The 26186-nt window shown below is 47.1% G+C and overlaps 1 protein-coding gene across 4 annotated transcripts; it reads left to right on the forward strand.

The window, feature by feature from the left end:
- Nucleotides 1–167: 167 nt before the first annotated feature.
- FBXO31 (F-box protein 31) lies at nucleotides 168–25727 on the forward strand. 4 transcript variants are annotated; one of them, XM_054078657.1, is made up of 10 exons: nucleotides 168–575; nucleotides 8274–8345; nucleotides 10375–10461; nucleotides 14692–14768; nucleotides 16113–16280; nucleotides 16999–17073; nucleotides 18766–18875; nucleotides 19604–19757; nucleotides 20405–20769; nucleotides 21937–25727. In XM_054078657.1, exons 1-10 carry the CDS (start codon nucleotides 191–193, stop codon nucleotides 22157–22159), a joined length of 1716 nt encoding a protein of 571 aa, XP_053934632.1. In that variant the 5' UTR covers nucleotides 168–190; the 3' UTR covers nucleotides 22160–25727. The 4 variants fall into 4 exon arrangements, with proteins under 4 accessions (XP_053934632.1, XP_053934634.1, XP_053934635.1 ...); XM_054078660.1 differs by lacking the exon at nucleotides 168–575 and adding an exon at nucleotides 6899–7117; XM_054078659.1 differs by lacking the exon at nucleotides 10375–10461.
- Nucleotides 25728–26186: the final 459 nt, after the last annotated feature.

Below are 26186 nucleotides of genomic sequence, written 5' to 3' on the forward strand. Positions count from 1 at the left end.
CTTTCTCGGGGGCGTGGCGATGCAGAGAGAGTGGCTCTGACTGGCTGCGCCGCGCGGTGGGCGTGGCCGCAGGGTTCTCGTTTCCGCGGTGGGCGTGACCACGCCTGAGGTTGGAGCTGATTGGCCGCGCAGCGCGGTGGGCGTGCCCCTCTTGCCGCGCCCCGGCGCGCCGGTCAGAGCGGTAGCGGCCATGGCGGTGTGCGCGCGGCTGTGCGGCGTGGGCCCGGCCCGCGGGTGCCGCCGGCGGGGGGCGGCGCGGGAGCAGCGGCGCGGGGGCGCGGGCGACAGCGAACCCGACACCGACACCGACCCGGAGGAGGCGGGCGGCGGCGGCGGCGGCGCCGCCACGGAGGAGGACGAGGAGGTGGCGGAGCGCATCGAGGGCGGGAGGCCCGCGCCGCACCCCTGCGAGGCCGGGCGAGCGCCGCTGTCTCTGCTGGAGCTGCCGCCCGAGCTACTGGTGCAGATCTTCGGGTCCCTACCCGGCACCGACCTGCCCAGCCTGGCCCGCGTCTGCACCACCTTCCGCCGCATCCTCCGCACCGACACCATCTGGCGGCGGCGCTGCCGCGAAGGTACCGCCCGCCCCGAGGTGGGGGCCGCGGTGGGGAGGGAACGGGGATCCCGGGGGATTCAAGAGAGGGGCCGGGGATCCCGGGAGATGCGGAGAGGAGAAGGGAGGGGACAGGGGGGATCCCGGGGACGCAGGGAGGTGCCGGGGATTCCGGGCATGCGGAGAGGGGATGGGGTTCCAGGGGGTGCGGAGAGGGGAGGGGGATCCCCGGGGATGCGGGGAGGGGAGAGGGATCCCTGGGGGTGCAAGAGAAGGGACGAGGATCCCGGGGGATGCGGAGAGGGGACGGGCATCCCGGGGATGCGGAGAGGAGAGGGGGATCTCGGGGATGCAGAGAGGGGAGGGAGATCCCGGGGGGTGCAAGAGAAGGGAGGGGGATCCCGTGGGATGCAGGAGGAGCTGGAGGGCGTGGGGAGGTGATGAAGTGAGGATGGGGACTCTTACGGAGAGCAGAAAGGAGGTGATGTGTGGGGTCTGGGGGTGCAGGAAGGAGCTGGGCCTGTGGGGTGTGGGGCCCTGGGGGATGCCGGCAGCGCTCCCTGCACAGCCCGGGTCGTCTGGGTCACGGTCCCTGCTTGGTGGCGCTGGCTGCGGAAAGGGTGACGTGTGAGCAGCTCTAGCGAGGGTGTCAGGTCGGGGTTGTTCCCCATTGTGGCACCTGGAGAGGAGGAAAGGGGATGGGGCCAGGCCCTGGCAGATGATGCCTCCGTGTAGGGTGTCCTTGGGTGAATTCTGAGGATGGAGCGTTTCAGGCAACAAGGACAGGGAATGATGAGTCCCTGCAGAATGGGGCTGCACTGGGGAAAAAAGGAGTCCTTGGGTGTGCAGCTGAGGGGCTGGGAGCCCTGGGAGCACAGCAGGTAAAGCAGGGAGCCCGCTGGAATTTAGTGCATGGGGGGAGGAGGGCAGGCCTGGGTAAGGTCATCCCATCCTGCCCCTCTTTGGGGAATACACACACATGGGACCAGGTTTGGAGGGGTTCTTGGTGTACACATCCATTTCCTGAGGATTGTCTGTTGCCAGGATGCTGTGCTGCATTATTAATACGAAGGCTTGGGGGCATTTTTTTCAATAACGCCTCAGTTCTGTGTTGCTGTGGCCATGTTCTGTTAAGATGTGGTTCTTACTCTTTACTGCTTGTCCTTTTCCTCATATCAGTGTGGCTCTCTGTCCCGTTTGTTAATCCAGTGGCCGTTCCGCCCTCCAAGAGCTGTCTTGCTGCGTTCATCATCTGACTTCATAGTGTGATCCTGCCAGGTGCATCTCCTGCCAACACATGAAGTCATGTATATTTTGTTGTTGTTGTTGTTGTTGTTTGCTTTCTGTCTTAATACCAGTGAAGGCATCAGGATGAAGATTTTGGGCATATCAGAGTGGCTGCCTGCCACAGGCAGTGGGATCTGTTCAGAAGCATTAAACCTTGCAGCAGTGAATTCACGCCTTATCAGCACTATCCAAGAACCCTTGGACAGTGCAAAGGCTGTACCTAGAAAATGTATACCAAAGCATTTTTATTTCTTAGTTCAGCATGGGGTGATCCCATCGTCCCAATAACTTAGCATTGTTTTCTGGAGACCAGCTGATAAAATGGAATTCATTCTTTCCTTATTCTCCTCTGCTGGCATAGAATCTTTGTGGATGGTTTAAATACATGATTTAAAGAATAATTCTTGTAAAGGAACCACTAATTTAGGCCTGATGGTGAAGTGAGTATGTTTATTCAATTCTTGACTGCTCCTTGGATTTTCTTGCCAGTGTTCAGAAGCTTAGCTGAAACGTAGAGGAACAGTGGGCTCTGTATGGCTAAAACTAAACCAGAGAGGAAGGAAAGTATTAAGACCAGAGTCCTGTCCCAAGGCCCTTAGCTAGCTACAAGGTCAGATGTGCCTAACACCAAATTTTAATTTGCTTTTTACACACTGTTTCTTACGTTTCCCCAGTGTATCCGCTCCAACCATTGTCAGAGCTTGTTCTGGTGAAGTGCCGGTGTGACTGAGGTAGATCTTGTAGCGAAGCCATGGCGTGCAGTCTGTGCTGAACAGATAACAGTCAGGGTCCTGGCTGAAAAACATGAGAAACCATTACTGCAGTCTTTTAAGCAGTCGTGATTCTCCACGTGGTTCCTCCTCTGGACTCTTGCACTGTTCGTAGTACTGTAACCTCGAGCTTTTGTACACATGAGCATAAAATCAGTCGCCACTGTGTATGGAGCTACGTTGCAGTAATTTCTCTGCATATATTTCAGTGGTGTTGCACTTGCCTGGCTACTGAGAGTGCTCAAATGTGAGCGTGTGACTGCATGATGTGTGTAAGTACTCAAGCACATACACAGACATCAGGTATTTGTGTATAGAAACATATAAAATTTAAACTATCCTGTACTGTGTTTCCCTAGCTGTACACTGGTGACTGTACAATGGTCAAGCATAAAACGTAATTGCTTTTTGTAATTTTTTTCAAAAACAAGCCATTTCCAACTCAGGATGATTCTAAAGTGTGTGCTTGTATCCGCCCGAGTTTAGTTGTGGCGTAGTAGCGTGTCTTATAAACTGCATGTCCTAGAAACAGAGCAAGAGCGAGGGTGCCTCTCTTAGCGTACTCCTTGTGTTGATATCTTATTCACTCTGAAGCCTACTGATGATGTTCCATAGCTGTGCTCTTTGAGGAAGTAACCAGTGGACTTCAACGTTGTGTCAGCTGCATGGGCAAAAATCTTTGTGTTTTCAGTCATGCACAACAGTAGAGAGCTGAATAAAGAGCAAATCCTAAAATTAAAGAGAACGGTTCTTCTCTGAAAGAGATTGTTGCAGTGCATTGTTTTAGCCATTTTCTACCTTCGTCTTGGACAGAAGCAGAGCTGAATGTAAGCAAAAGCCCAGCCATTGCCCAGGGTAGATGGGGCACTCGGTCCATTGAGCTTTGGTATCTTGCACTGCTCTGGGCCAATTCCATTTTAGAATAGTTTTGAGAACTCATTGTGATTAGTGTGGGCATAAGAGGCATATCCTGAAAGCGGAGCTGCTTTGCTAGTGGTTGTGAACCATGAGAGCGCTGGGATTAACCAGAAATAATTGTGTAACACTGTGTGTTTGTTAGGGCTGTTGTCCTTGTATCATTGCAACTGTTTGGGGTAAACACTGTCTCTGAATGGCTTCTTTGGCAAGAAGAGGCTTGCAGTCACTTTCATGTTTTCTATAAATAGGAGATTGCTGCTCTCTGCAGTGGGAGCAGAATTAAAGCATGTTTCACCCTGGCTGGTGCCCTGACCTACGTTGATTAACACCTGGTAGCCCATTTTAAATGTTAACCTCTTACCTTGTAAAATAAAACAACAAGTGCGGCAGAACACCTGGAAGCAGACCAGTAGTTGAGAATAACCAGATCTACAACTTGGATGAAAAGGCTTTTGGTTGTAAAGACAAACTCCAGCAGCTTTCAGACCTGCTGAAAAATGTTATCCAAGGTGTTGAAATGCTAGCCTTCAGCAGGTTTTACAGAAGGAGGTACCTGTGGAGGCGAGTGCAAAAATTGGTTTGTATGCTCAGTGAGGGGACTGTTGCATGGAGTTTGGCTCTTACAAGACTCCAGAGAATCCATGCAGGAGTTTGGCGTACGGCTGCTCCCACAACAGGAACGATTTCTTGTAGTGCTGCATCTCAGTAAATGGGAAAGTTGTTTTAATAAGTCACAAGGCTCTCATCTCCTTTTATGTGATGTTAAAGAATTGTATAGCGTGTTTTCTTGGTGAACCACCATGGGCTTTTCTCCATCTCTGGCTGTTTTTTGGCTTTTAGATTACAACTTGGCAGTGGTCTGTGTTTTTTGCAGCTAATGGCAGGTGCTCGCTACCCGTAGCGTTCCTTCAGAGGGTCTTAGATCTGTTTCTAAACTGTAGATCTGCAGTGACCACTCAATCTTGCTTTAGGGCTTCCATGAACGCCCTTATTTGCTGAGGATCATATATTTTGCTCAGTTTCTTGTTTGTGGCTGCAAAATACCTTGGTGGTAACTACAAGCTTTCCTCTGGGAGAAATGTTTGGGAAAGTATTCGGTGCATTTTAATCTGATAGTTCAGCCTTTGGAAACAAGCAGCTGGTGCCAAACGTGTCCATTGGGTATTTTGGAGATGCTAGTCTGAGAATCTCCCATTTTTCTGAAATAAACCAGGAAGTTTTTTGTTCTTTCTGCTCTGTGCACAGCCTGGTAAACGTGGATTTATCCAGGAATAACTGGAGGACTTGATTAGTCAGGGCACAGTGGAAACTTAGCCGTGGCAAGAGGGTCAGGCGCCACCAGACATCCCAATGTCCCCTGAGCTGCAGATGCCCATATACTGTGAATCACAGCATCATAGAATCACCAGGTTGGAAAGGACCCACTGGATCATCGAGTCCAACCATGTGGAGAAGGAAGAAGCAATAACTTGCTCTATGATACGAGTACAAGCACTCTTTTCTACCTGAGTTTAAAGTCTTGCTTGCTTACTTGTTTTGGCTTTCAAACTGAATGGGCTTCAGGGAGGGGGTTGTGTGTGTCATGGTGTCTGGAACAGAGGAGAAGGAACGTGAGGGTTAGAAGGGCTCGTGGTAAGAGCAGGCCAGGGGGTAAATCACACTTGCAAAAGTATTAGTGCAGTCAGTGATAAATGGAGACTGCCTTTCCAAGTCCTTTAAATTCCCTTGCGTGTGACCATGGAAACAGCACTGTGTTTGGGAGGTTTTTCAGGCGCTCCGTATAAACCTCATAACACAGGCTTTCCAGCCAGTCAAGTAAAAACTTTAAAACCCATTTCCATCCTTGCTTTTGAAGCGGGATTAAGGAGCCATTTTCTATCGGTATAAATTTTGTGTGTGAATTTTGGTGGCTATTAACTCCTCGAAATACCTTACTCGGTGAACTGTCGCACAGAGATAGGTTTCCTTAAAATAGACTTAATTGCACTGGAGTGGAATTTCCCAGGAAGCCTGAGCCTTCTAAAGCTTTCTTGGAAAAGGCTTTCTGTTCTATCTAAAGAAAACCTTATCAGTTTTATTTTTCTGTCACTATCTTGAAGCTCTACTTACTGTTGATTTTATATGCCTCTTGTCTTATGGGTCAGAAAGAGATGACCAGCTTTCTTGCTTATGATATTTGGAGTTTTTGTAGGCACTATGAGACAAGAGACTGATTTTTCCCGTCAAGTTGCTGTCATGGTGTTAACAGCTCATGGATCAGAAGAGCTTAAGTGATGCATTCACCTGGCCATTGCCCTGTGATTTTGAGTCTTTGTAGTTGTTTGCTGAACAAAACCATAAAAAGAGTAAAAAGAGATTATCGTAAAAAGAGATTAGTGTTAAAGCACACTAAAATGAGATTATTGTGTTTCTTGATAATACTTTCTTATAAGCCTTGGATATATGATGCCTAATAGTTTGCAGCAATATCAAAATTGTAAAAATAAAGTAAATTTTTACTTTTTTTTTGTTCTTTTTTTTTAAGGAATTTGCTATTATTTGGGAGAACTGAATCTTTCCAGGAAAGATTTGAACTACAAAACTTAGGAAACGCACCTTTAGTAGTTGTTTGGCTTTTGTAATGTTTCATTACAGGTTATCAAGGGCACTTGCATGAAGCTTTAACTTCAAATCACTTCCCACCCCACCCTTTGATTTCAAGATACCTGCTGGTAGTGGCTCTGTTGTGGCACTGCACCAAGACTGCACTCAAAGTGGTTTACAGATCTACTAGAGAAAAACGCGTTGCGAAAAATCAGCACCTTCTGGAGGAAAGGAGAACGTCACTGTTCTTGTACTGCTGTTAGAGAGCAACACGGAGGAATGCCATTTGGGCAGGATTCTCCGCATGTCTCCTCCCTTTCTGATGCAGTATAAATATCTTCAATGACACTGAATTTAATCTAGCTGCAATGCTTGCTGCGCAAAGTGTGCATCTTACCGATCCTGGGGCTGAGTATTTGTTTACATGGAAAGAGTTGGCTGTTTCCAAACAGCAAGCTGTGACCACACTGTTTCTGTCATCTTAGCAAGATCTCTTAACTTTCTCATCAGCTGAGGAAACAAACTGTTCCCTCCATCCTTTTGATGTGATTCCCAGACACATACACGCTTGTGTACAGGCGCAGGTCAGCGCTTGGAAGGATTCATCACTCTGGCAGGAGGGATGGACGTGGGGTGACTTGCAGAGTGGGTCTGGATTTCCAGCCTCCAGCAGAGCTCTGGTTTCATGGATCTGCAGCACGGCTGTGTTGGGTCAGCTGGCTGTAGCCCAGCACTAAATAGCTTGTTTGTGCTGGGCTGGATATACTTTCCGGCAGGCTCGTGTGTCTGCTCTCTGCCTAATTGTGCTTCCTCATCCTACCTTCTGTTTGATACTGCTTAGAGCTTCCTCTGGCTTCTGCTATGGAAGTCAGCAGGAACTTTGCCGCTGACCTCTGCATCTTTTAATGCAGGGCAATGTGTTTGTTGTACCTTTGGCCCGCTCTTACCTTTATTGAACTCGCTGCTTACCAGAATCGATGTTATGCAAAACGTGTATTCCCCGTAGGTGAGTTGACAGGAAGCTCTGCATGTGCTTTATCATCGTGTATGTGTACCACAAGTGTATTTATAGACAAGAGGAGGCTGAATTCATTCAGGGACACTTCTGCATTTCTCGTACATGAAAAAATTAATTCTTGATTTGCAGCAGGATACCAGCATTAGGTGGTGTTACTTGGCAGCCACGGTAGATTGTGAATTCAAGGAAGCTTGGCTGAGGGTAGGTTTCATATTTAGTGATTCAGTGAGGGTCTTCACAGCCACACTTTTGTGTCAAATATCTGGCAGGTGTTTGGTATTGCTAAGGAAAGCTGATGTCTGATCTGGGGAATAGATGGCTTTGATGTCAAGGAGAATAGTTTTCTGTAATGAGATCTATCGGGGTCACTGCAGCAGGGTGTTTTTTGTCGCTGATGATTTTTTGGGATCTCTCTCCTCTCATTTCCTCCCTCTGGTCTTCTAAAGATTTCTTGCACTGAGATGTTAGCACTTGCTTTTATTTTTTTAAAGCTTCTTAGAAGTTCGGCATTGACTTCCTGAAAATGGAATGAGAGAATCTCATTTTCTGCTTCAAAGCTGCCTTCAAGATCTCTGGATTGCTTTGTTTTCAGGATGTTCTGTAAGCAATCAAAGGCGTTTGAGTGTGCAACAGACCATCTCAATCTGATCTGCTTTCAAGTGTAACCATATTTGTACATGCTGATGCCTGTTTTATGTCTCCATTTCATTCTTTTTAAAGTCTGTGACCTTTTCTTTAGGATCCTAATAAGCAGTTTTCCCTGTTGGTTGTCTCAGTGGGAGTAGATAATTACTACACACAATCATGATTTGATCTAAACGGGCATACAGTCCCAGCTGGAATGAGTACGTCTTCCACATTTCACACACTTTCTGGTCTAGATGTAAGCATCTGTAACTTCGCTGTGAGTCCCTTACAGTGTGTTTGTTCCTGGCATTGCTTGTAAAATGTGTTAGATTCCCAAACTGCAGTGAAATCACATCTAGTTTTCTCTTCAAAGCAGCAATGAGATTCTCAGAACCACATGGCAGCTTGCAAAAGTGCACCGAATAAGGTCTCATTTTTGCTTAAACAGTAGATATCAAGATTATGGGTAGCAAACACCTTTGTGCCAGAGTTGACGTTATTATCTCTGTTGTTGCAGAATACGGTGTCTGTGAAAACTTGCGGAAATTGGAGATCACGGGAGTGTCCTGTCGAGATGTTTATGCCAAACGTAAGTGGTAAAGTTGATATAGAGTTGTATGTCCTTGCTTAGTACCAATTTTGAAAGCATATACCTGTTAAATAGTTATTAAACTTTGATGGTGTAAGGTATTCAGACTAACTTGCTAATGGCAGAGTTTTCGTTTGTGAAGTTAATGTGTCTGGAGCTTTATTTACTACTAAGCAGATGCCAAGATTTGGGATGTCTGTGCTCCTTTGGTGGGAAACGAGTATGTAATTTAATTTTATAATAAAGTATGTGGAGGGCTTTTCATCCTTTCCTGTTCTGCCATTTTCAAATCTTGCTGAGGAATTAACTGATATTTTTCATAGCCCTTAAGGAGCTAAGTCTTGATCCTGGTGAAGGGGAGCCGTTAAATGCTGACAGAGGGAAGAGTGCTGTAGTTAAAGGGATGAATGCTCCTTTGGGCCACTCCTGAAGGAGACCGTGGCAGGGCTGGGCCTCTACCGAGGTGTTGGTGTGTTTTAGGAACGTCCATGGGAATGGGACGCTGACTCTTTAGACCCAATGTGCACATCTTCTGTCTTAGAGTTGGGGAAAGGGCAAGGAGCATCGCCAGAGGAGAGAAACGAAGGTAGGCTAAGGACTGAATGGAGGCCTGGATCCATGGTGAGGCAGTCTCCTCTTGTCACCAAATCTTGTGCTTTGCAGTCAGAAGTTGAACTGATTGCTCAGAGCACCTTGCAAAGCCCCCAGGAGCTCCTGTACCAGCTCTGCCAGGCCAAGTTGTCTCAGTCCCCCACCACAAATTTTGTAAGGCAGTTACCTGGGGTCCTTAGGATGAAAAACTAAGGTTTAGCCCGCAGTGCTAAATTATGGTTTCTTGCTGTTCAAAGGCCTTGCTTTATGAAGCAAAAGCTGTGATTGTCCCAAGTTAAAGTCACAAAAGGTCTCTGTAGGCCTTGCAGACCCAAACTCTGGCACAGCTTCTACGTGTACTTTATTTGCTGAACCTTGAAGCAGTGATGGCCTCAAGCATTGATCTTAATGCTGGAAAGAAAACCAGGTAGAAGGGTTTTAATCCCGTCTTTAACAGACTTGCTGAGCATTCACTGGCAAATTACTTCATTACCTTGTGTCCCTCTTTAACAATTTGTGTGTGAGGACTGGAACTGCCTAACTTTCCTGTGTGGGAGGGCTTAGTGATGCTGAGCCAGTCCCTGGATGTTTGTAGAGGTCTCATCATCACTTGAGGCCTCCCTTATGTGCCATTTAATCCAGTATCTCTGTGTGATGCTGGTGTGTTAACAGCCTTACTGTACCTACCGTGTTGGATCTGAATTCTGCATTGCCAGCTGTAAACAGCAGAACATCACTTCATGAGTTGCAGACTTTTTCAGCTACGATAGTTCCACAGTTCAGATTTATATTTAGTGCTTTTTATACACAAGTTATATGTAAAAATGGCCTCACTGTCTTTGAACAATGGTCTGTCTTTCTCAGTATTGTATCTCCCAGCCGTGGCTAAGAGCAGCCACCCAGGAAAGACTGAGAAGAGGACAAACCTAAGTACTCTTCCAGCTTCTGACTGTTTTCAGATTGGGGGATTTGCAGACTGTAATGCGGTTTGTTGATTTAATAACCCTCAATAGATCAGTCTTACACATGGTTTCCGGTCTTCCTTTGCACCAAAGTAGCTTCTGCATCCATGGCATCCATTGGCAAAGAGTTGCACTTGATGTGCGAGAACCATCTTTACAATAGACTTTATTGCACTTCTGAATAAGGACTGTATCCGTATTCATTTAGCAGTCCTAATTAGCAGTGGCTACTGCTCTCAAGTTGAAATGCTTGGCAGCTGTTTCTGACTTTTAGGGATGCATCTTTGCTGTCCTCCTTGGATTCAACAGTTTACCCTGTTGCAGACACTTAATGGAACTGGTGGCATGTCAGTTTACTGTCCTGTAAACCTTGAGAGCTTGACTTTCCTATGTGATGGGTCCAGCTTCATCGTACTGTTACGTGTGGTTGCAGTGGAGCAGAGTTTGCTGGTACTTACCCTGCTGTGTCTGTTCAGGTATAAACCCACGAGTGAAGTCGGGGCGTTTTATGAAAATCCTTCCCGACTACGAGCACATGGAGTACAGAGATGTTTACACCTGCCGTACGTACCTCCTGCTGGTTGATGCTTCCTGCACTAAGCACACACAAGATGCTGCATGGAGTGTGACGTTGCTTTTAAGCAAATTATTTTGGGATGGACCTTGGGACAGAGTGGAGGGTGCCATTTAGTCAGTTCTTTCTGTTGCACTTTAGTGGAGTATTTTGACCCTTTAAAGTGACAGTATGAGTAGGGCAGGCAGTGAGGTGGTGTCTCCTTTTGAAGTGCTTTGAGTTAGAAAATTGTCCTGACTGGGTGCAAAAAGAGAATCTGGCCACAGTAGGGGAGCACTCACTCTACTCTTCATGGATTACTCCTGTCTTAGAAAGAAGTACTCAGATGTGCTGGTCAATGCTCCCAAAAGCAAGTTTTAATTAGCTCTGGACTGGCAAAAAGCTTTGTCTTGATCCAGATGTGCTGCATTCAGATCCACAGCCCTTGCCAATGAAAGATGCTGCGGCTTCCCCTACTAATTCCCTCCCTGCACTGTGAATCCTTTTAAGCACTACCTTCCTCTTTAGGAATCATTCTGCTGGTGCTTCAAAGATGGTGCAAGTCAAGAAGCTGTTTTAGGTAAACTGCTTTTTCCCTCCCGGTGGTGTGTTGAGGGAAGAATACTAAAACACTGGAATTTAAAGCTCACTGCTCCACAGGAGTTGTGGGAAACGCTGATTAGTTTGTCAGTTAAGGAAGCCAGTGCTGCTCGGTGTTGGGAGGGGCTGTTGACCTGCCTCTGATGCTCCTTTGAGTCTGCAGAGTTTTGCAGACCCAGGTTACTAACTCACTGGTGCTTGGGAATGTAGTTTTTTGCACATGCTAATGAGTGGAGTGGATGCTGCAGATGTACCTTTGCTGTTGAAAGCAGTCGAGCACGGGCCGTGTGGGAAAAGCGTTGTCTTTAATGTGAGTCGTGACAGACAAGCAGCAGTGCTACAGCAGGAATCGGTAGAGAGTTTTAGCTTTGGCAGTCCTGCCTGTCAACACCAGCCTTGTTCTGGAGCTGGATGGGAAGGAGAGGCACATCCTGCCCTGCAGGACAATGGATTCCTTTGTAGACTGCTACCTGTCCAAATGTGCCATTTGTAATGACTCTGAAGTGGCCTGTTGTGCTGTTCCCTCAGTTGTTAATTCTGTAGCTGCAGCCCCAAACTTTGGATGTCTCATGCCCATTTTCTCTAGGGGGTGTTGTATTACTTGAGGAGCAGCCAGTGTGGTTTGAGATGTGATTGCCCATTTCCCCCTTTTGCCCCTCCTGTGTATTAAGACTGTGCTTCCAGGATTTACCATGTGAGCGCTCCCTAATTCATATTCATGCCGCGTTAGCCAGGTCAGCCTAGATCACTGTCTCCAGGGCTTTACGGTAGCCTGGCTGACACTTAGCTCATTCCACTAGCAGGTCAGTTATCACCAGCTGCAGGGCAGTAACTGCTTACATTGTCCCGACTCATTTTGATTGCTGCATCCTGAGAGTCTGGGAGTTGCAGTGGTTCAGGTCTTTTTCACTCAAAGTGAACTCCCTCTGCTTTGAAGAGTGTAGATTTCACTGAAAACTCCTGTGATAGCGGTTTACATTGCTCTGCCTATGCTGCCCAAGCTGGACACAGGTAAAGTCAGATTTAGTTAAAACAGTAACGTCTGAAAGCATCTGTTTCCTTCCTGTTTTAATATCCCGTTCTGAGGTTGTAAGTTTTCTGTTCATACCTATGATGTCTGTGGTGTGCCAGTGCTGTGGTGCTTGAATCGCTGTGCGTTTGCTCAGTGTCATGATCCCAGGCGGATACTAAAGTATCCAGTGGATGTATTTTGGCTCCATTTGATGGGATGTGGGCTCAGAAATCTGTACAGGAAAGAGGCTTCTTCAGGATCGGGAAAAATAGGCAGTGTGTATAACAAAGGAAAACCTTGGAGAAAGACCCAAGTGCTGTTTTCTTTTGAGGAGCAGGGAGGGAAATCACTGTCAGATCTGTTCCGTCTCCCACCAGGGAGAGCCAGAGCTGGATTTGATCACGTTCTGTCTGCAATGAATGTAGCTGCTGGCTTGCTGGAGCCCAGAGACACCCGAGGCCTGAAAAGGGAGCTGTGCTTTTGCTTTGAGACTCATTCGGCCCTTGGCCAAGTGCCAGCATTTTCCCTGAGAACTTCCTTTCCTGAAAGAACAGGAGAAGAAAGAATCCACAGCACCCTGAGCAAGTGAGGGAGACGAGGTGTCTGTTTGGGTGGCCCCGCTGTGGGCGTTGGTGTGCAGGGAGGGTGAGGATGGGGGAAGCACTGCTCTCATTGCAGCCTGTTTCCCATCGAGCTCTCTGGAGATTTCTGTGGTGCCAAACAGCTGGGGTTTTAAAAATTACTGCCCACGGTAGAGGTGCAAATTAATCATAGAAGGTGCACTCCAGTGGGCAGGATTCTTCTGGAGGTGAATGGGGTTTTTTTGAACTCTTCCATGCTTTGCAGCCCCAGGTTTTGGGGTGGTCAGGGCATGGTGAAGCAGGCTGTTCCCGTCACTCAGCCACGCTTCCTGAACTGCCATGGCTCCTGGTGAACCAACCAACCTGCAGCTGGAGCTGCCTGTTTGCTCAAAGTGAGCACACGAGCTGCCCTCAATGTGTGTGTGTCTTGGAGTGGAAAGACTTGCCTTATCAAGCAGATACTTTCCCTGCTGTTGAAATGTCCATCTATTGAAGCTACGGCTCTCAGAGTGCTTGAGACAGGAGATGGGGAGAAGGGGGAACACCCTCATCACTCTGGAGAGCTTAGCATCGCATTTTCTGCCCTAAAAATGGAACAAAAAACCAACTGGGTTTTATCAGCCCCATGCCAGACAGTTTAGAAATAAGATTGTGATGGGTGGAACGGCTTATTTACATGTGATTTATTAATATGTAATTACTGCACTCAGACAAGGAGACTGGGAATGGGGTTTGCTTGCTTTCCTTAATACTGTTTGTGCTGCACTTTGTTCACTGGGTGAAACCAGGCCATCAATCTTGGATTGTTTACTGCGCAGGCAAAAGGCTTCTCCAGGCCAGTTGGCAGCAGCTCTGGACAACCCTCCCTGTTGACCTAAACCTCTGTGGAAGTTCTCTGCTTTGGTGTAATAATATCACTGCTATAGTTCTTGCTGTCTTAAGTAGTCAATGAAACAAAGCTGTTGTAACAGCTGCACTGAAACACAACTCGTCTTATAAGTGGATGTAGAACAAAAAACATTATTCAGGCCAGTTCTGCAGCCTGTAGTGCCTTCTTGCCATCTTAGAAATAATATGCATCCTTTCCTTCCCACCCAAGATGCCAGATTGTGTGTGATGCCTTCACGTGAGGGTAACTGGTCATGTCGGGAATTTTTACAGACAGAATTAATGGCTGAGTTTGTAAGGGCTGGAGGCAAGTAGCATTTTCCTCAAGAGAGAAGGTTTGTTAAGGTCCTTCTGTGATAGGCATTTCTCCTGCTTGCTGAAAATGTTCCTACTTATCCTTCGGTTTTGGTGGGATTTAAAGTGCACCTGGATTTGAGATGAAAAGTGGGGAAACCTCACCTGCCGCAGTAGGCTGTGAGAGGGACTTGGAAGCAGCTTTTTGGGCACTGCTGAAATGTAGCCAATTATAATTTTTAAGTCTGTTCCTGACTTGGTAACATCATCAGATCCCCTGAGCTGGCATGGTCTGTGCGCTTTGCCCACGCTTGCTCAGTGGCTGTTTCTACGGACGCTTAACTCTGGAGACAAGTGAAGTTCCCTATCTATATAGGATGGGGAAGTTCTTTCAAAATATTCAAATTTGTCTGTTCCTTACTGCTTTTGTACCCTTCCTTATTTTCTGTTGCTTTGCAGTCTGAGGCATCAAGTACATTTTAGGTAACGGGAGATGGCAGATACTTTTATTTGGTTTTTGCTCTGGGTATATCAAATGATTTGCATTAATGGGACCATGTTGCAAACATTTTCTGAAAATTCCTGATAAGGTACCTGGTTCTGTAAAGTCCTGGAAACCGCACCAAGCCGGGGGCAGGGCTGCAGAGCGCAACGTGAATCTGTGCGAGCTTGTGGCAGGCCTCGGTTCACAACTGCTTGGCTGTGTTTGGGTGTAAGCAGTTTTCTTTCCCTTAGTAAAGGCAGCTGTGGGTGGTATGGGTCAGTGTTGGGTGCAGTCTGGTAGCAGTCTTCCTTTTTCTTTCTTTTCCCAAATTCCCAGTTCCTTAGCTTGATGTGCTCACTTCCATCTCTCACTGTTCCCTAGTGCTGCACCGATACCGACACATCCTGGGATTATGGCAGCCAGACATCGGGCCCTATGGGGGACTGCTGAACGTCGTGGTGAGTTTGTCGTCTGGGGGCTGTGGTATCGAGGACTGATGAGTTTTGTTTACCACTTCCTAGACATGGTTGCCATCTCTCTGCTGTTGAGAAGTCTGAACATTCAACCCTCAAGCAAATTATTGGGACCCGGAGATTGCTTCTTGGACCTTTTCATCATCACCGCCTTTCTCCAGGCAGTCCTTTTGTTTTCCAGCTGTATTTCAAACAGCTGTAGGAGCACCCAGAAAACACGAGTGATGCTGCAGGGAAAAGCTTGGTTTAGAGTTTAGCGCTGATATTCCAGTGGCTGGCACAGGATTCCATTCCCTGTGCACTGAGTACAGCAGAGGTTTCAGCACTGGCCCATTGCTTACTGCATTACCTTTGCCTGCAGCTGAATGTTTTGCACTTGTATTCCTGTACCCGCCCTTCCTGTGGTTTGCTGTACGTTTTGTCAGCCATATCTAAGGCTAATGCATTATCAGATGTAGTCAGACGGGTGCATGACTGGTGCAAGACCTGTAGAGTCTGGCAGCCCTTGTGCTGCTTGGGAGAGCAGTTAATGAACAACGTTTGACTCTGTATTGGTGAGAGCAGTGCCTGAAGCCCTTACTGTTTCCAGCAAAGTTCAATAGCTGACCGGCTGAAGCATAAGCATAAGAAATCACGGTGCCTTTGGGTTTTGCAAGATTCTTTTCCATTAACTGGTTTAATGTGTATCCAAGTGCACCAATACTTTTATGATATTGTGACCCTCTAAGAATGAGTGTGCCTCTTCGGTGCTGCTCTGCTTTTGTCTCAGATCTCTTTGTTTAGAAAATACCCCTTCTCTGGAATTGCAGGGCTTGAGGGGAAGGATTCTGTTAGACGTAGAGGAAGAGAGCTGGCACTTGTGCCTCTCAGCAGAGGAGGTTGTTGCTTCCTGTACTGTCTGTGAGTAATAGAGCCAAATAATTTCTTGTCCAAAAGGCACAGAGAATCATAAGAAGCACAGTTCCTCTATTTGAGTATCTGCCAGCATGAGCTCTCAAACCAATTAGAGTTTGACTAGCTGTGTGGTCTCCTCAGTGCAGGCTCTCCCTCTGGGTCCTGTGCACCAAGCATCCGTCACAAAGTCGTTTACAGTAATAAAGGCCTGATCATTTTCCAGTGGTGGTGCAGAAAGCCTCATAAAGAAACCCTCTCCCTCTTCACCAAGGGTGTGCTGTGAGTGCATATGGTCTGACTTAAAGCAGTTTGGAAGTGCAGCAAGCTGCTCTGCAGCTCCTGCTCTGTTGCAAAACAGGCCCTGGAGTTCGCTGCAGACTCGATAGAAGGCATTCAAGGGTGATCTTGTGTGCCTTGTCTCCCATTCCTCTGCAGGTAGACGGTTTGTTCATTATCGGCTGGATGTACTTGCCACCTCATGACCCTCATGTTGATGATCCGATGAGATTCAAACCTCTTTTCAGGATTCATCTCATGGAGAGGAAATGTGCAACAGTGGAGTGTATGTATGGTCATAAGGGACCTCATAACGGCCACATCCAGGTGAGCTCCTCTGGCTTTTTCAACTATATCTGTCCTAGGTGCAATGTGTGCATGCACATTGGTTCTGGAAACGGATTCATCAAAAAACTGCGTGAGAATTTTATTTAAGGGATGTGGCTTTCAGCACCTTGTTGTATGTGTGGATGCCAGCTTTACACTCCGTATGCGTCTGACAAGTTGTGTGGGCTGTTCCCTGCTCTGAATTTGTTCACTGGCAATAGTACAGCGAGGCTGTTACACTGCCTTCTGTCGGGCTGGAACAGGGTGGGAGAGTGGGAACACCAGTATGTCTACAGGCTGAGGGAAAGGGTACGTAAGATGGCCTTGTGCAGCTGGTGGATGTGTCTGAGCAGGCACACAGACCTGGTCAGTTTTACATATCTAAGATGAGACTTTGAGGAAGTGATGTAAGATCCATTCAGTACATTAGATGCTTTGAAAAGCTTCTTGGGAGATTGTTTCCTTTTCTTTGAAGAAGGAAGCTCAAAGAGAGGAGCAACTTAAAACTAGTATATTTCATTAGAATGCGTTGGTGGTTTATTGCTTTTACTCCTCTATTCTGTAGCTGATGCACTCACTATCAATGATTTCTCTTTTGTAGTAAATTCAGTGATGCTAGTTGAGTAAAGCATTTACTCTACGCAGTCTTAGTTATGTCATCCTAAGCATCTCTAAACAGGTGTGTAACCTGTTAAATTCTCCTCCATGGTAACCACAGATTGTAAAGAAGGATGAGTTCTCCACGAAATGCAACCAAACAGATCACCATCGGATGTCAGGGGGAAGGCAAGAGGTAAGACTGCTTTGCCAAGAGCATGTGTTAAGGCTGTTGTCCTCTTTCTGAAGATAAAGCATTGCTGCTCTACCTGAGCGCTTAGTCTGGGAGGTGGTCTTCTGCCTTCTAATTTCTGTATATCTGAACATACATGAAAGCGCAGGCTGGTAGCTTCTGGCTGATTTACTGTGATCTTTAAGTGAGTAGAATTGATCTGTGACTTGAATCAAAACTTAAAGTGGCTGTGTTTGAGGAACTGCAGGATCTTGGGGAACCTCTTCTGTCCTTGCCAAGGCGTGGTTTAGGGATATGAGATCAATTCAGTGTTACACCTGTAAATGGTCTGTGTGGAGACCTCTGTGTGTAGCAGGGTGCTAGAAAAGGCTTTTGACATTAATCCTGATGAGCAAAAAGCTGCTTTAGGCAGTTCTCTTTGGCAAGGTGCTGTTTGAGCCCCTGCACCCCTTTTCTTCCTGTGCTATGATTTTTATTATTATTTATTATTCCCGTAGGATAGCAGGCCTGTCTAGAGAAAGACAGCAACTTGCACTGAACGCCATGCAGCTACTGCCAGACGCTGATCTCTCTGGTATTGCTGTCTGTAGAATTAAGGTCTTTCAGACACAGGCCTAATGTGGAGTACCAGCTGCGTTTGAGTTCCTTCTTGTCAGTGGGACGCCTTTCTACTGCTTGTCATCTTGGTCAGGGGATTAAAAGCTTCATTTGGGGGTTATCCCTGGTCTGTGTCAGCTATACCCAGCAAGGCAGATTCCTGACTCAAACTACATGTTTTAAGGTGCAAGTATAAATGTCAGGATGAAAACCTTGAGTTAATACCTGTTCCAGGTAGTGATGGTTGCTGCTAGCTAGTTAAACGTGATGTAGCTGATACTTCAGTTGCTTCCAACAAATGCTTCAAAATGTCTGTCTGCTAATGGGGAACAGCTGGGTGAAAGGTTTAGTTAAGTATTTTCTAGTTCTGTAGCAGATGAGAAATGCCTTAATACTTTCAAAGCGCTACGTTAAGTGTGCGTGGCATTATGGTAATTGGAGGATCTGGCTTAGAAGATAAAGAAAGCAGGTTTGGAATATCACTTGGTAGGCTGCAATCTCAGTGTAAGCTGTTATCAGGCTAACTCCTGGTAGGGTATTAACTTGTCAGAGCTGGTGTAGAAGAGATGTTTTCAAAGCACCCTTTGGATTTAGGTGCGTCAGTATTAAATCAGCAGGATTTAACCTTCTAAATCTTCAGTGCCTTTCAAAAGCTTCCCCTTTTATGTTTAAGATGCCAGGATAGGGCACAGAAGTCAGTTTATGGGCAAGCAAATGAGTTACTACAGGGTAAGTCAGGATGTAAAGAAGTAGTAGATCAGCTGCTTTGCAGGAATGGGTGATGCTTACACTTCTGTTCTGAGGAGGCATATTGGTTCTGCCTGCAATTTCTTTGAAGAGGAGCCGTGCTTGTTGTGTGGCATCTGGCAGGTATTGGGCAGTTACCGTTATCACTACTTATTAAGCATTTTTCCAAGCCAGCTCTGTAGCAAAATGTGCTTGTTCTCAAATCCAGCCGTGATCCTCTCTTTGGCAGAGCATACGCCCTCTCTGTGGCTCTGCCAGTGGATTGTGCTGACGAGATGAAGTCATGGGTATGTCACTGTCACAAATGAAATGCCTTTACCTTCCTCCTTTTCTCTTCTCCTTTGGCTGCAGGAATTCCGGACATGGCTAAGGGAAGAGTGGGGTCGGACTCTGGAAGACATCTTCCATGAACACATGCAAGAACTCATCTTGATGAAGTTCATCTACACCAGCCAATACGAGTAAGGGCACCAGATCAGAGAAAGGTGTTGAGGCTCCTGCAGCTTCAAGAGCACATGGAATCATTTGTTCTGAAGATGGGGTCCTTCAAGGGGCTTTAACAGCCAGAGGAATGTTCTTTCTCGGCAGGATCTATGAAAGATATGGTGAAGCACAGTGCTTTCTGGTTGTACAGCAATGTGATGTAATGACAGCAGTGAAAATAAGCTCCTAAGTTCTTTACACTAATTATGCACAGTAAGCTGGTTTTGAGTCATTTACCTGTGTTTAATTTGAAGACAGGACAAATATCTGGGAGCCCCAGGAGCTATTTGCTCGTTCTCCATATCAGTAAGCACTACTCTTTGTAGTGTGCTAGGCAGAAATCACACAGTCCCTGAGAACTTGTTTTTTTTTCAGCCATCACTCCAAACTTCTAATATCATCTACCTCGCTGTAGCACGTGTTTAGATGTGCTTTTCTCTTAGGTTCTCCAGAAATCCCAAGGAGTGAGGAGGTTTGCTGTGACTCCTGCTGTGCTAGCAAGGGCTGGTAGAGAGGAGTGAAGGGAAGGAGTGCTCGCACAGGTCTAAAGCGAAATCTGTTATGCTTGTTGGTATTGCCGAAAACGCAGATCCCTCCGAGCTGTTGATTACAGCACAAAGCTGCCCAGAGGAGCAGACTGCAAACATGTTCCTCATATCAAGGATTCTCTCTTAACCTCTCTAACCTTTTTTTTTTTCTTACACAGCAACTGCTTGACGTACCGACGCATCTACCTCCCTCCTAGCAGCCCTGATGACCTTATAAAGCCAGGACTCTTCAAGGGAACGTATGGGAGTCACGGGCTGGAGATAGTCATGTTGAGCTTTCATGGAAAGAAAGCGAAGGGGACTAAAATCACTGTGAGTCCTCTTTCCTTTCTCTCAGATGTTTATTAAAGCATTCTTTTCTTGATGCCATGGATCCATAGAAGAGATCTCTGTCTGGGGGGTCGTCAGTTGTGCTATTTCAGGCCCTGTTCCTCATGGGGACTTGTGGCATCAGATGGATCTTAACACATGCAGAGTAGCTAGAATTTGCTCTGCAAAGTTTCTCATAAATCTACCTGACACGCTCTTCCTTTCCTCTTCCTTCCAGCTGCTTTTTGAGCAGCTTGTAGGAGTTCACTGGGAATCACTCAGATGTGTCTGAGGAGCAGGTACCAAATGTTGGCAGCTCCTCACTGAATCCAGGCTAGTGAGCTCCTTCCCCTCTGCAGGCAGGGATTCTGACAAAATGCAGTTTCAGCTTCAACTTTCTTTCACCCTTGCGAGTACAGCCTGGCTCATGGCTTTTCATTTAAAATTCTGTTTCTGGGAAGGGGAAAGCAGAAGGGACGTAGACAACTCAGAGAACAATGAACAAGATCTGGAGGGGGTGGTTTGTTGCTGACTTGGTAATAGTGGAATAGGGTGAACTATGCAGAAGACACATGCTGGTTGTGGGGAGGATGAGTCTGAGGTCTGTTGCAGCCTGCCTCTGCAGCCATGCTCTTGCTTCCTGTCTCTAGGGAGATCCCAACATCCCAGCTGGGCAGCAGACTGTGGAGATTGACCTGGCGCATCCGCTGCAGCTACCCGACATTGAGAACCTTCACGATTTCAGTGAGCTCTCTCGCGTTGTCCTGGAGGTCCAGGAACAGATACATCGGGAGGAGCAGGAGAAGGAACTCCAGGAGGAGGAAGACAACCGCTCCCAGCAGGCTGCCTCTCAGCCAGCTGCAAATCCAGGGGGAGGAGAAGGTGCCGAAGGGGAAGAGACTGCAGCTGGGGCAGAGGGGACAACCCAGGACAAGGCACCAGCTTCCCATCCCTTCGTGCTGCCCATGGGAGTCATATCGAGGAATGAAGACTATCCCCGGACCTGCCGAATTTGGTAACGGGGACCAGTGGTTCTATAGCCTAGTTGTGCCAGTCACTTTTTGAAACAGAAGAGAGGGTCTTTAAGGCGTCTTCTGCCATTTGCTTGCCCTTTACCTGCATGCAGATCTCCCTGCCCCTTGTGCTCAGATTTTCTGCTGCCCTACCTTCTATTCTCTTGTTTGCTCCTTCTCTTTCTTACCACTCTGTCAATATGCCATCCCGCTTCCTTGCTAGATTTTAGCCTGTTAATGCTAAAGCACTGCTCCCATATTCTACCCCACCCTTTTTTTGTGTGCATTTTGTATCCCAGAGCTGCTCAGCTGGTGTGTTTGGATATCTGTTCAGGTTGCTTCCTATTTCTGTGTGTCATTTGTGTTCCTTGGCTCCTGGAAACACAGTTGCTCCTTCCCTGGCCTCTGGTAGCTTGGGGCCAATTCTGGAAGGTGCTGAGCACCCTAAAGCAGTAGGTGCAAGTTTGCAGAGAGCCTTGTTGAATAGGACCTGGAATCAGTGATGCAGCACGCTTAATGAAGTATGGCAAAAGAGCCCAAAAGCTGAGGCTTAGGCAGGTGACCTTCAGCCAAACATCTGTGCTCATGGAAAAACCTACCAATAGCTGGTTTAATCCCAGAAGGCCCCTGCTGTCACAACTGAGTTGCGTTTGAATAAAACCCTGCTCCACCTGCTGCTTGCTTGGAGGTTAGGCTGACCTTTACTCCTCCCCAGCTCCAGTTAGATTTTTCCTTTTTTAGATTTTCCTTTCTCTCCCTTCCCCTGGGTTTTGTTGCAAGGTTTGCCACTCTGGTCACCATCTCAATGTGCCTTCCCTTTTCTGTGAGTATTGTCTGGACCCGGGTTGGTCTGTAAGTTGTAAGAGTAAATCTCGGCTGTATTACTGGGCTGAACTACAGAAAAATTCAGCCTTTGGGTGCAAGTGCTGATTAGAATAGCTAAAAGCAGCAACCTCCAAATAGCGCTGGGTAGTTTCTCTTCTTAAAATGGTATCAACAGTGTTTTGTGCTGTGTGATAACCGACTGAATGTGAAATTCCCTGTTCTGTAGCACCTGGCAGTGTGTTTGACAATGGTTTGATTGTAGTTTTGTGTTTGGGTTTACTTTTTTAATTCAATGTTGTTTAATCATAGCTCACATCTTTTTTGCTCTTCTTCTCTCCCTGCAGTTTTTATGGGACGGGGCTTATTGCTGGCCACGGCTTCACCAGCCCTGAGCGAACACCAGGTGTTTTTGTTCTCTTCGATGATGATCGCTTTGGATTCATCTGGCTGGAGCTGAAGTCCTTCAGTCTCTACTGCCGGATCAAGGTCTCCTTCCAGAACGCCGAAGCGCCTTCCCGTGAGGCTTTTGATGAAATGCTGAAGAACATTCAGTCGCTGGCTACTTGACGGGTGATTTGTGATGGACAGGGCTAGGGGTTGCAAAGGCTGCTGCACTCCCCAGCCAGGGCTGGGATGAGCATTCCTTGCTCTTGGTACCTCTGAATAAAAGCATGCACTTTTAATAAAGCCTTTTTACCCCAAATGTACACATCCTGGTTAAAATATCCATGACAGCCTTTTCCTCCTGCTACCCCACACTGCTCCCTAGCAGTCCTTGTTACCCAGTCTGTAACATAGCTTTGTATAGCTGAAGGGATCCTGCAGAGGAGGAAATAGACCTTTCTTATTGCAAGGGGAATGTATTGGAACAAAAATGACCCAAAGTCAGAGCTGAATCAGAAGAACGTCTATTTTACTGGATGCACACAAGGCCTCTGCTCTGACCATCCTTGGGGATCTTCAAGACCAGCTTGGATGAGGCTTTGAGCACCCTGATCCAGTGCGAGGTGGAGCTCTTCTTCATGGAAGGGACGCCTTTGCTGTGTTTGAGGCTGATCTGGGAGACTTGCTTTACCCTCCTGAAAACCTGTCCAGTCCCCGCTGCAGACTGGTTGGCTGCTTAATGATAAATTATGGCAGCAGTGACAAAGCACGTCCTCCTCTCCAGAAACCTTTCTCTGGGTGCAGCAGCATCAAGAGAGGCTGGTGTAATACCTGCACCCTTGGCTTTGTAATTGGAGTGGGTGGTTTCCTTTTGAGAAATTCCCTCAGCTTGGCAGCAAGGGGAGGACTCCCCACTGCAAATGACAACGTGTGTAGCGTTGCCCTGGCTTCTGCAGCTTGGTGGATGTGCTGCCCCTGGGGCTCTAGGTCTGGGTGTTTCCATGAACGTAGGGAAGATGATTCTTATAGGAGCTGGATACAGAACTGGAAATGAGTGTAAACCACAGAACCTGGTGTGTTCAGAACCCGTTTTGTACATGAAAGGTTCACCTCAGTTCTTTTAAACAGCCTGAAAATACAAAGGAAGGGGAAAAAAGACTGAAATAAGCCCGCTGACTCCTGTCGATGATGGGTAGCAGAAGGTGCCGTGTGTTGCTGGTATTGATGCAACCCCAGTTACGTGTCATTCCTGTGTCACGTTGCTCTACGCATTCTGAAGGAGCAGTGAGAGGTTCTCCTAGCGTTGCTGTGTATTTTCTGGCCCCTTTTGTGGTTGGTGCTGACAGGTGGGTGCTCCTGCTCCATTCACAGGACCCTTTTGTTCCCTTGCGACTCGCAGTTGTTTTGTCCCAGATGATTGCTGCTTGCACAGAAATCTGGGCTTTAATTTCTTTCCGTGATACCTGCATTCTGTGTGGCAGATCTGAGCTCTGCTGGGAAGCGTAGGCCACAGGAGAGGAAGCAGATTTCACGTAGACTGTCCTGCACAGGAAAATCCTAGCTCGTGCTAATGTAGAGACTGAGCATTTGCATCAGCGTGTGTTGTTAATCCTGCATAGGAAGAGGTTGTAAGACTCCTTGTGTGGATAGAAGAGCTATTTGTAAGGAAGCTCTGGGTTACAGGCAATGCTCTGTCGCAGCTGCCCTGTGGCTGTGATGATAAACTCCATGTTTCTTCTCTTCCCAGTACCAGCTGGCTTAGCATCTAACAAAACTCTGCCTTTACATCTGCAGGTTTTGGGTTGTAGATGTGTTTGTACATGGGTTGTGGAAGAATTCAGGCCCCTTCTATGGCGAAGTTTTATTCACTGCTGAGTTGCTCTGGCTGTGAGCAGCTTTTATTCTCACTCTCACAAGGGCTTTTTGCCATTTCTGGCTCTTGAGCATTCCCTCAAGCTGTGTGAGAACTGAGTCTCCAGCAGAGACTTTGAGCAGAAGGTCACGTCACTCGCAGGATTAATTCCTGTCTCTTAGGATGAAGATTTAAAAACCTCTGGGAATTTGAAACTGATTTGTGGCATTTTTTTCTTAGTTTCTTACTGCTTTGTCAGTAGTGGAAAACCTGCTTCAGTGTTAGAGATGAGGATCTGAAGTGCTTTTATAGCTATAGCGAATCAGCTATAAAAAGTAAGTCAGTTCTGAGCATCCTGTTGGGGTATTCCTGTCAGCATCAGCAGAGAGAGGGTTGACTTGGATCTCACCCCATTATGCAGGGCTGGGAGAGAGGAACCGTGGCAGTTCTCCTAGACTTGGTGTGGGCACAGAGGTGAGCTGAAGCTAAAATTGGGTACCTTGACCTTTGCTGCAGCTGCTGAGCTGCGTGCAGAGGAAGAGCGTGTGTTTCATTTTGCAGACAGGTTTCCAACTTGACAATGCGGATTTCTGAGATACCTGAAAACGTTACGAGGAGTCTGTTTGGCATCTGAGTGGATGGGTTATCTTGGAGCTTGCTGTTGGGCTGGTGCAGCCAGTATGTTAGCTGCTTTGTATTCTTCCTGACAGCCTAAAGAGATGAGAGTGGTCCCCTTGGGCAGCTCTTTCAGTTGCTTGTTCTCAAAACCAGCTCTGCTTCACCTGCAAATCGATCACTAGTTCTGCTTGTGATTCCTCTTTGTTCAATATCCCCACTCACTTTAAAACATAAAAATCCTGAAGTTTTACATAACTGACTTAATGGTTTTTGCTTTTTGTCTTTATAAAGATTGAAAATCCAGTCTGTACTGAATGCACTACAAGCACTTGGCCCGAGACCTCAGTCAGTCTCGCGAGTACAAATACTGACTCTGTAGCCAGTTGCCTCCCTGTAACCTGCTGTGGTGGGTTGGCTGAGTGTGTAAAGGTGGTGTAGGTGTGTTCTGCTGTGTGAGAAAATGTTTGTGGTAGTTGTTACCTGCAGCTTAAGCTGCCCTGGGTATCAGGAGTCTGCTGGGGAGCAGAAGGCAGCAGTGTTCTGCTCAGTGCTGAATGCAGGTCTACTTTGTCACTTGGACAAGGACCTGTTGGTCGGCCGTTGACACAGGTTGTGCATCTGCTGTTCTCCTGTCTGGGATTGTTCCTCTGCTCATAGCTTGTCCCTTCTGAGCCTTTTCAGTGGCAGTGTTAAGGGTCTCCCTTTCAAAGGCAACGCGTGCTTGGAGAGAAGGGCTTTGCAGAGGCTGGGTGCCAAGCAGGAACTTGTCACGGCTCATCTTTGCCTCTGTAGAAGCATCTTTTTATTTATAGTTTACCTGCTTGGCTTCAAAATATCAGAAAGCGTTAGTCCCGATTAAAGGCAAAACTGCTGCTACACCATGGCTTAATTCTATCTAGAGCAAAGCAATGAAAATAGCAAATTTTATATTAATGCTCCTCCTCACCTTTTGATCCTTAAAGCCTGGCAGGCTTTTGTTGGCGTTTCAGGAGGAAATTCCCTCCGATTTGACTTAGGGAGAAGAAAGCTGTTAAGGTGGTGAATTTGGAGACACTGGTGTAAATGCTCTGGGTGCTTTGTCGAGTGCTTTGTGCACAGCTACATCAGTGTTCTCGCAGAAAAGTAGCATGGCACGATGAGGAGTTACAACTTGCAGTTCTGAAAGCTTTGGGAGAGGGGAATGAACAAGAGGAGTGCAGCCAGATTTAGCAGCAGGCGGTTTGGATCTGCATTGCCCGTGGCTGAGGGGGATGCGACCACAGCCTTAGTCCTACCTTCCCTCGTGGGGAGCAGTGCTAACAGCGCAGCATTTTTGCTGTACCACCCCCTCAGTCTCAGTGCATACCCCGCTTCTTTCCTGAACCCTGCTTGGCCATTTCATTGGGATATTTCTGTGAGCTTTTGGCAGGGATAATGTGTGGCAGTGCCTTGCAGATGGTGATAAATTTCTGGTTCTGGTGTCCTGTTGGCTCTGTAGAAAATCTTGGGGACAATTGGCTTTATTTCTTGATCCCAGATGGGGTAGAAAGTGCTGGGAAAGATGGAAAACAATTTGTCAGGGGTAGGAATACTCTCTTGGCAGAAGCCTTTTGGAATGAACAAAGCAATTGCAATTAGGTTGCACATCATCCTTGCCCCGGTAGCAACAGCAAGACCTAGGGCTTAATTCTAGCTCAGAAGCAGTGAGCAAGTGACTGGCTTATGTGCGCAGGCTGCGTTGTGCTCCTAGATCACGCTTTC

Source organism: Cuculus canorus, chromosome 13 (assembly GCF_017976375.1).
Source record: "Cuculus canorus isolate bCucCan1 chromosome 13, bCucCan1.pri, whole genome shotgun sequence".
Lineage (NCBI taxonomy): Eukaryota > Metazoa > Chordata > Aves > Cuculiformes > Cuculidae > Cuculus > Cuculus canorus.

What these genes read in the sequence shown, in the direction of transcription:
- FBXO31 (XM_054078657.1), top strand. Translation starts at nt 191, where the DNA reads ATGGCGGTGTGCGCGCGGCTGTGCGGCGTGGGCCCGGCCCGCGGGTGC. An exon ending in CAGAGATGTTTACACCTGCC is followed by an intron (nt 10,462 to 14,691) that starts GTACGTACCTCC and finishes ACTGTTCCCTAG; the next exon opens with TGCTGCACCGATACCGACAC. An exon ending in CTCATAACGGCCACATCCAG is followed by an intron (nt 16,281 to 16,998) that starts GTGAGCTCCTCT and finishes TGGTAACCACAG; the next exon opens with ATTGTAAAGAAGGATGAGTT.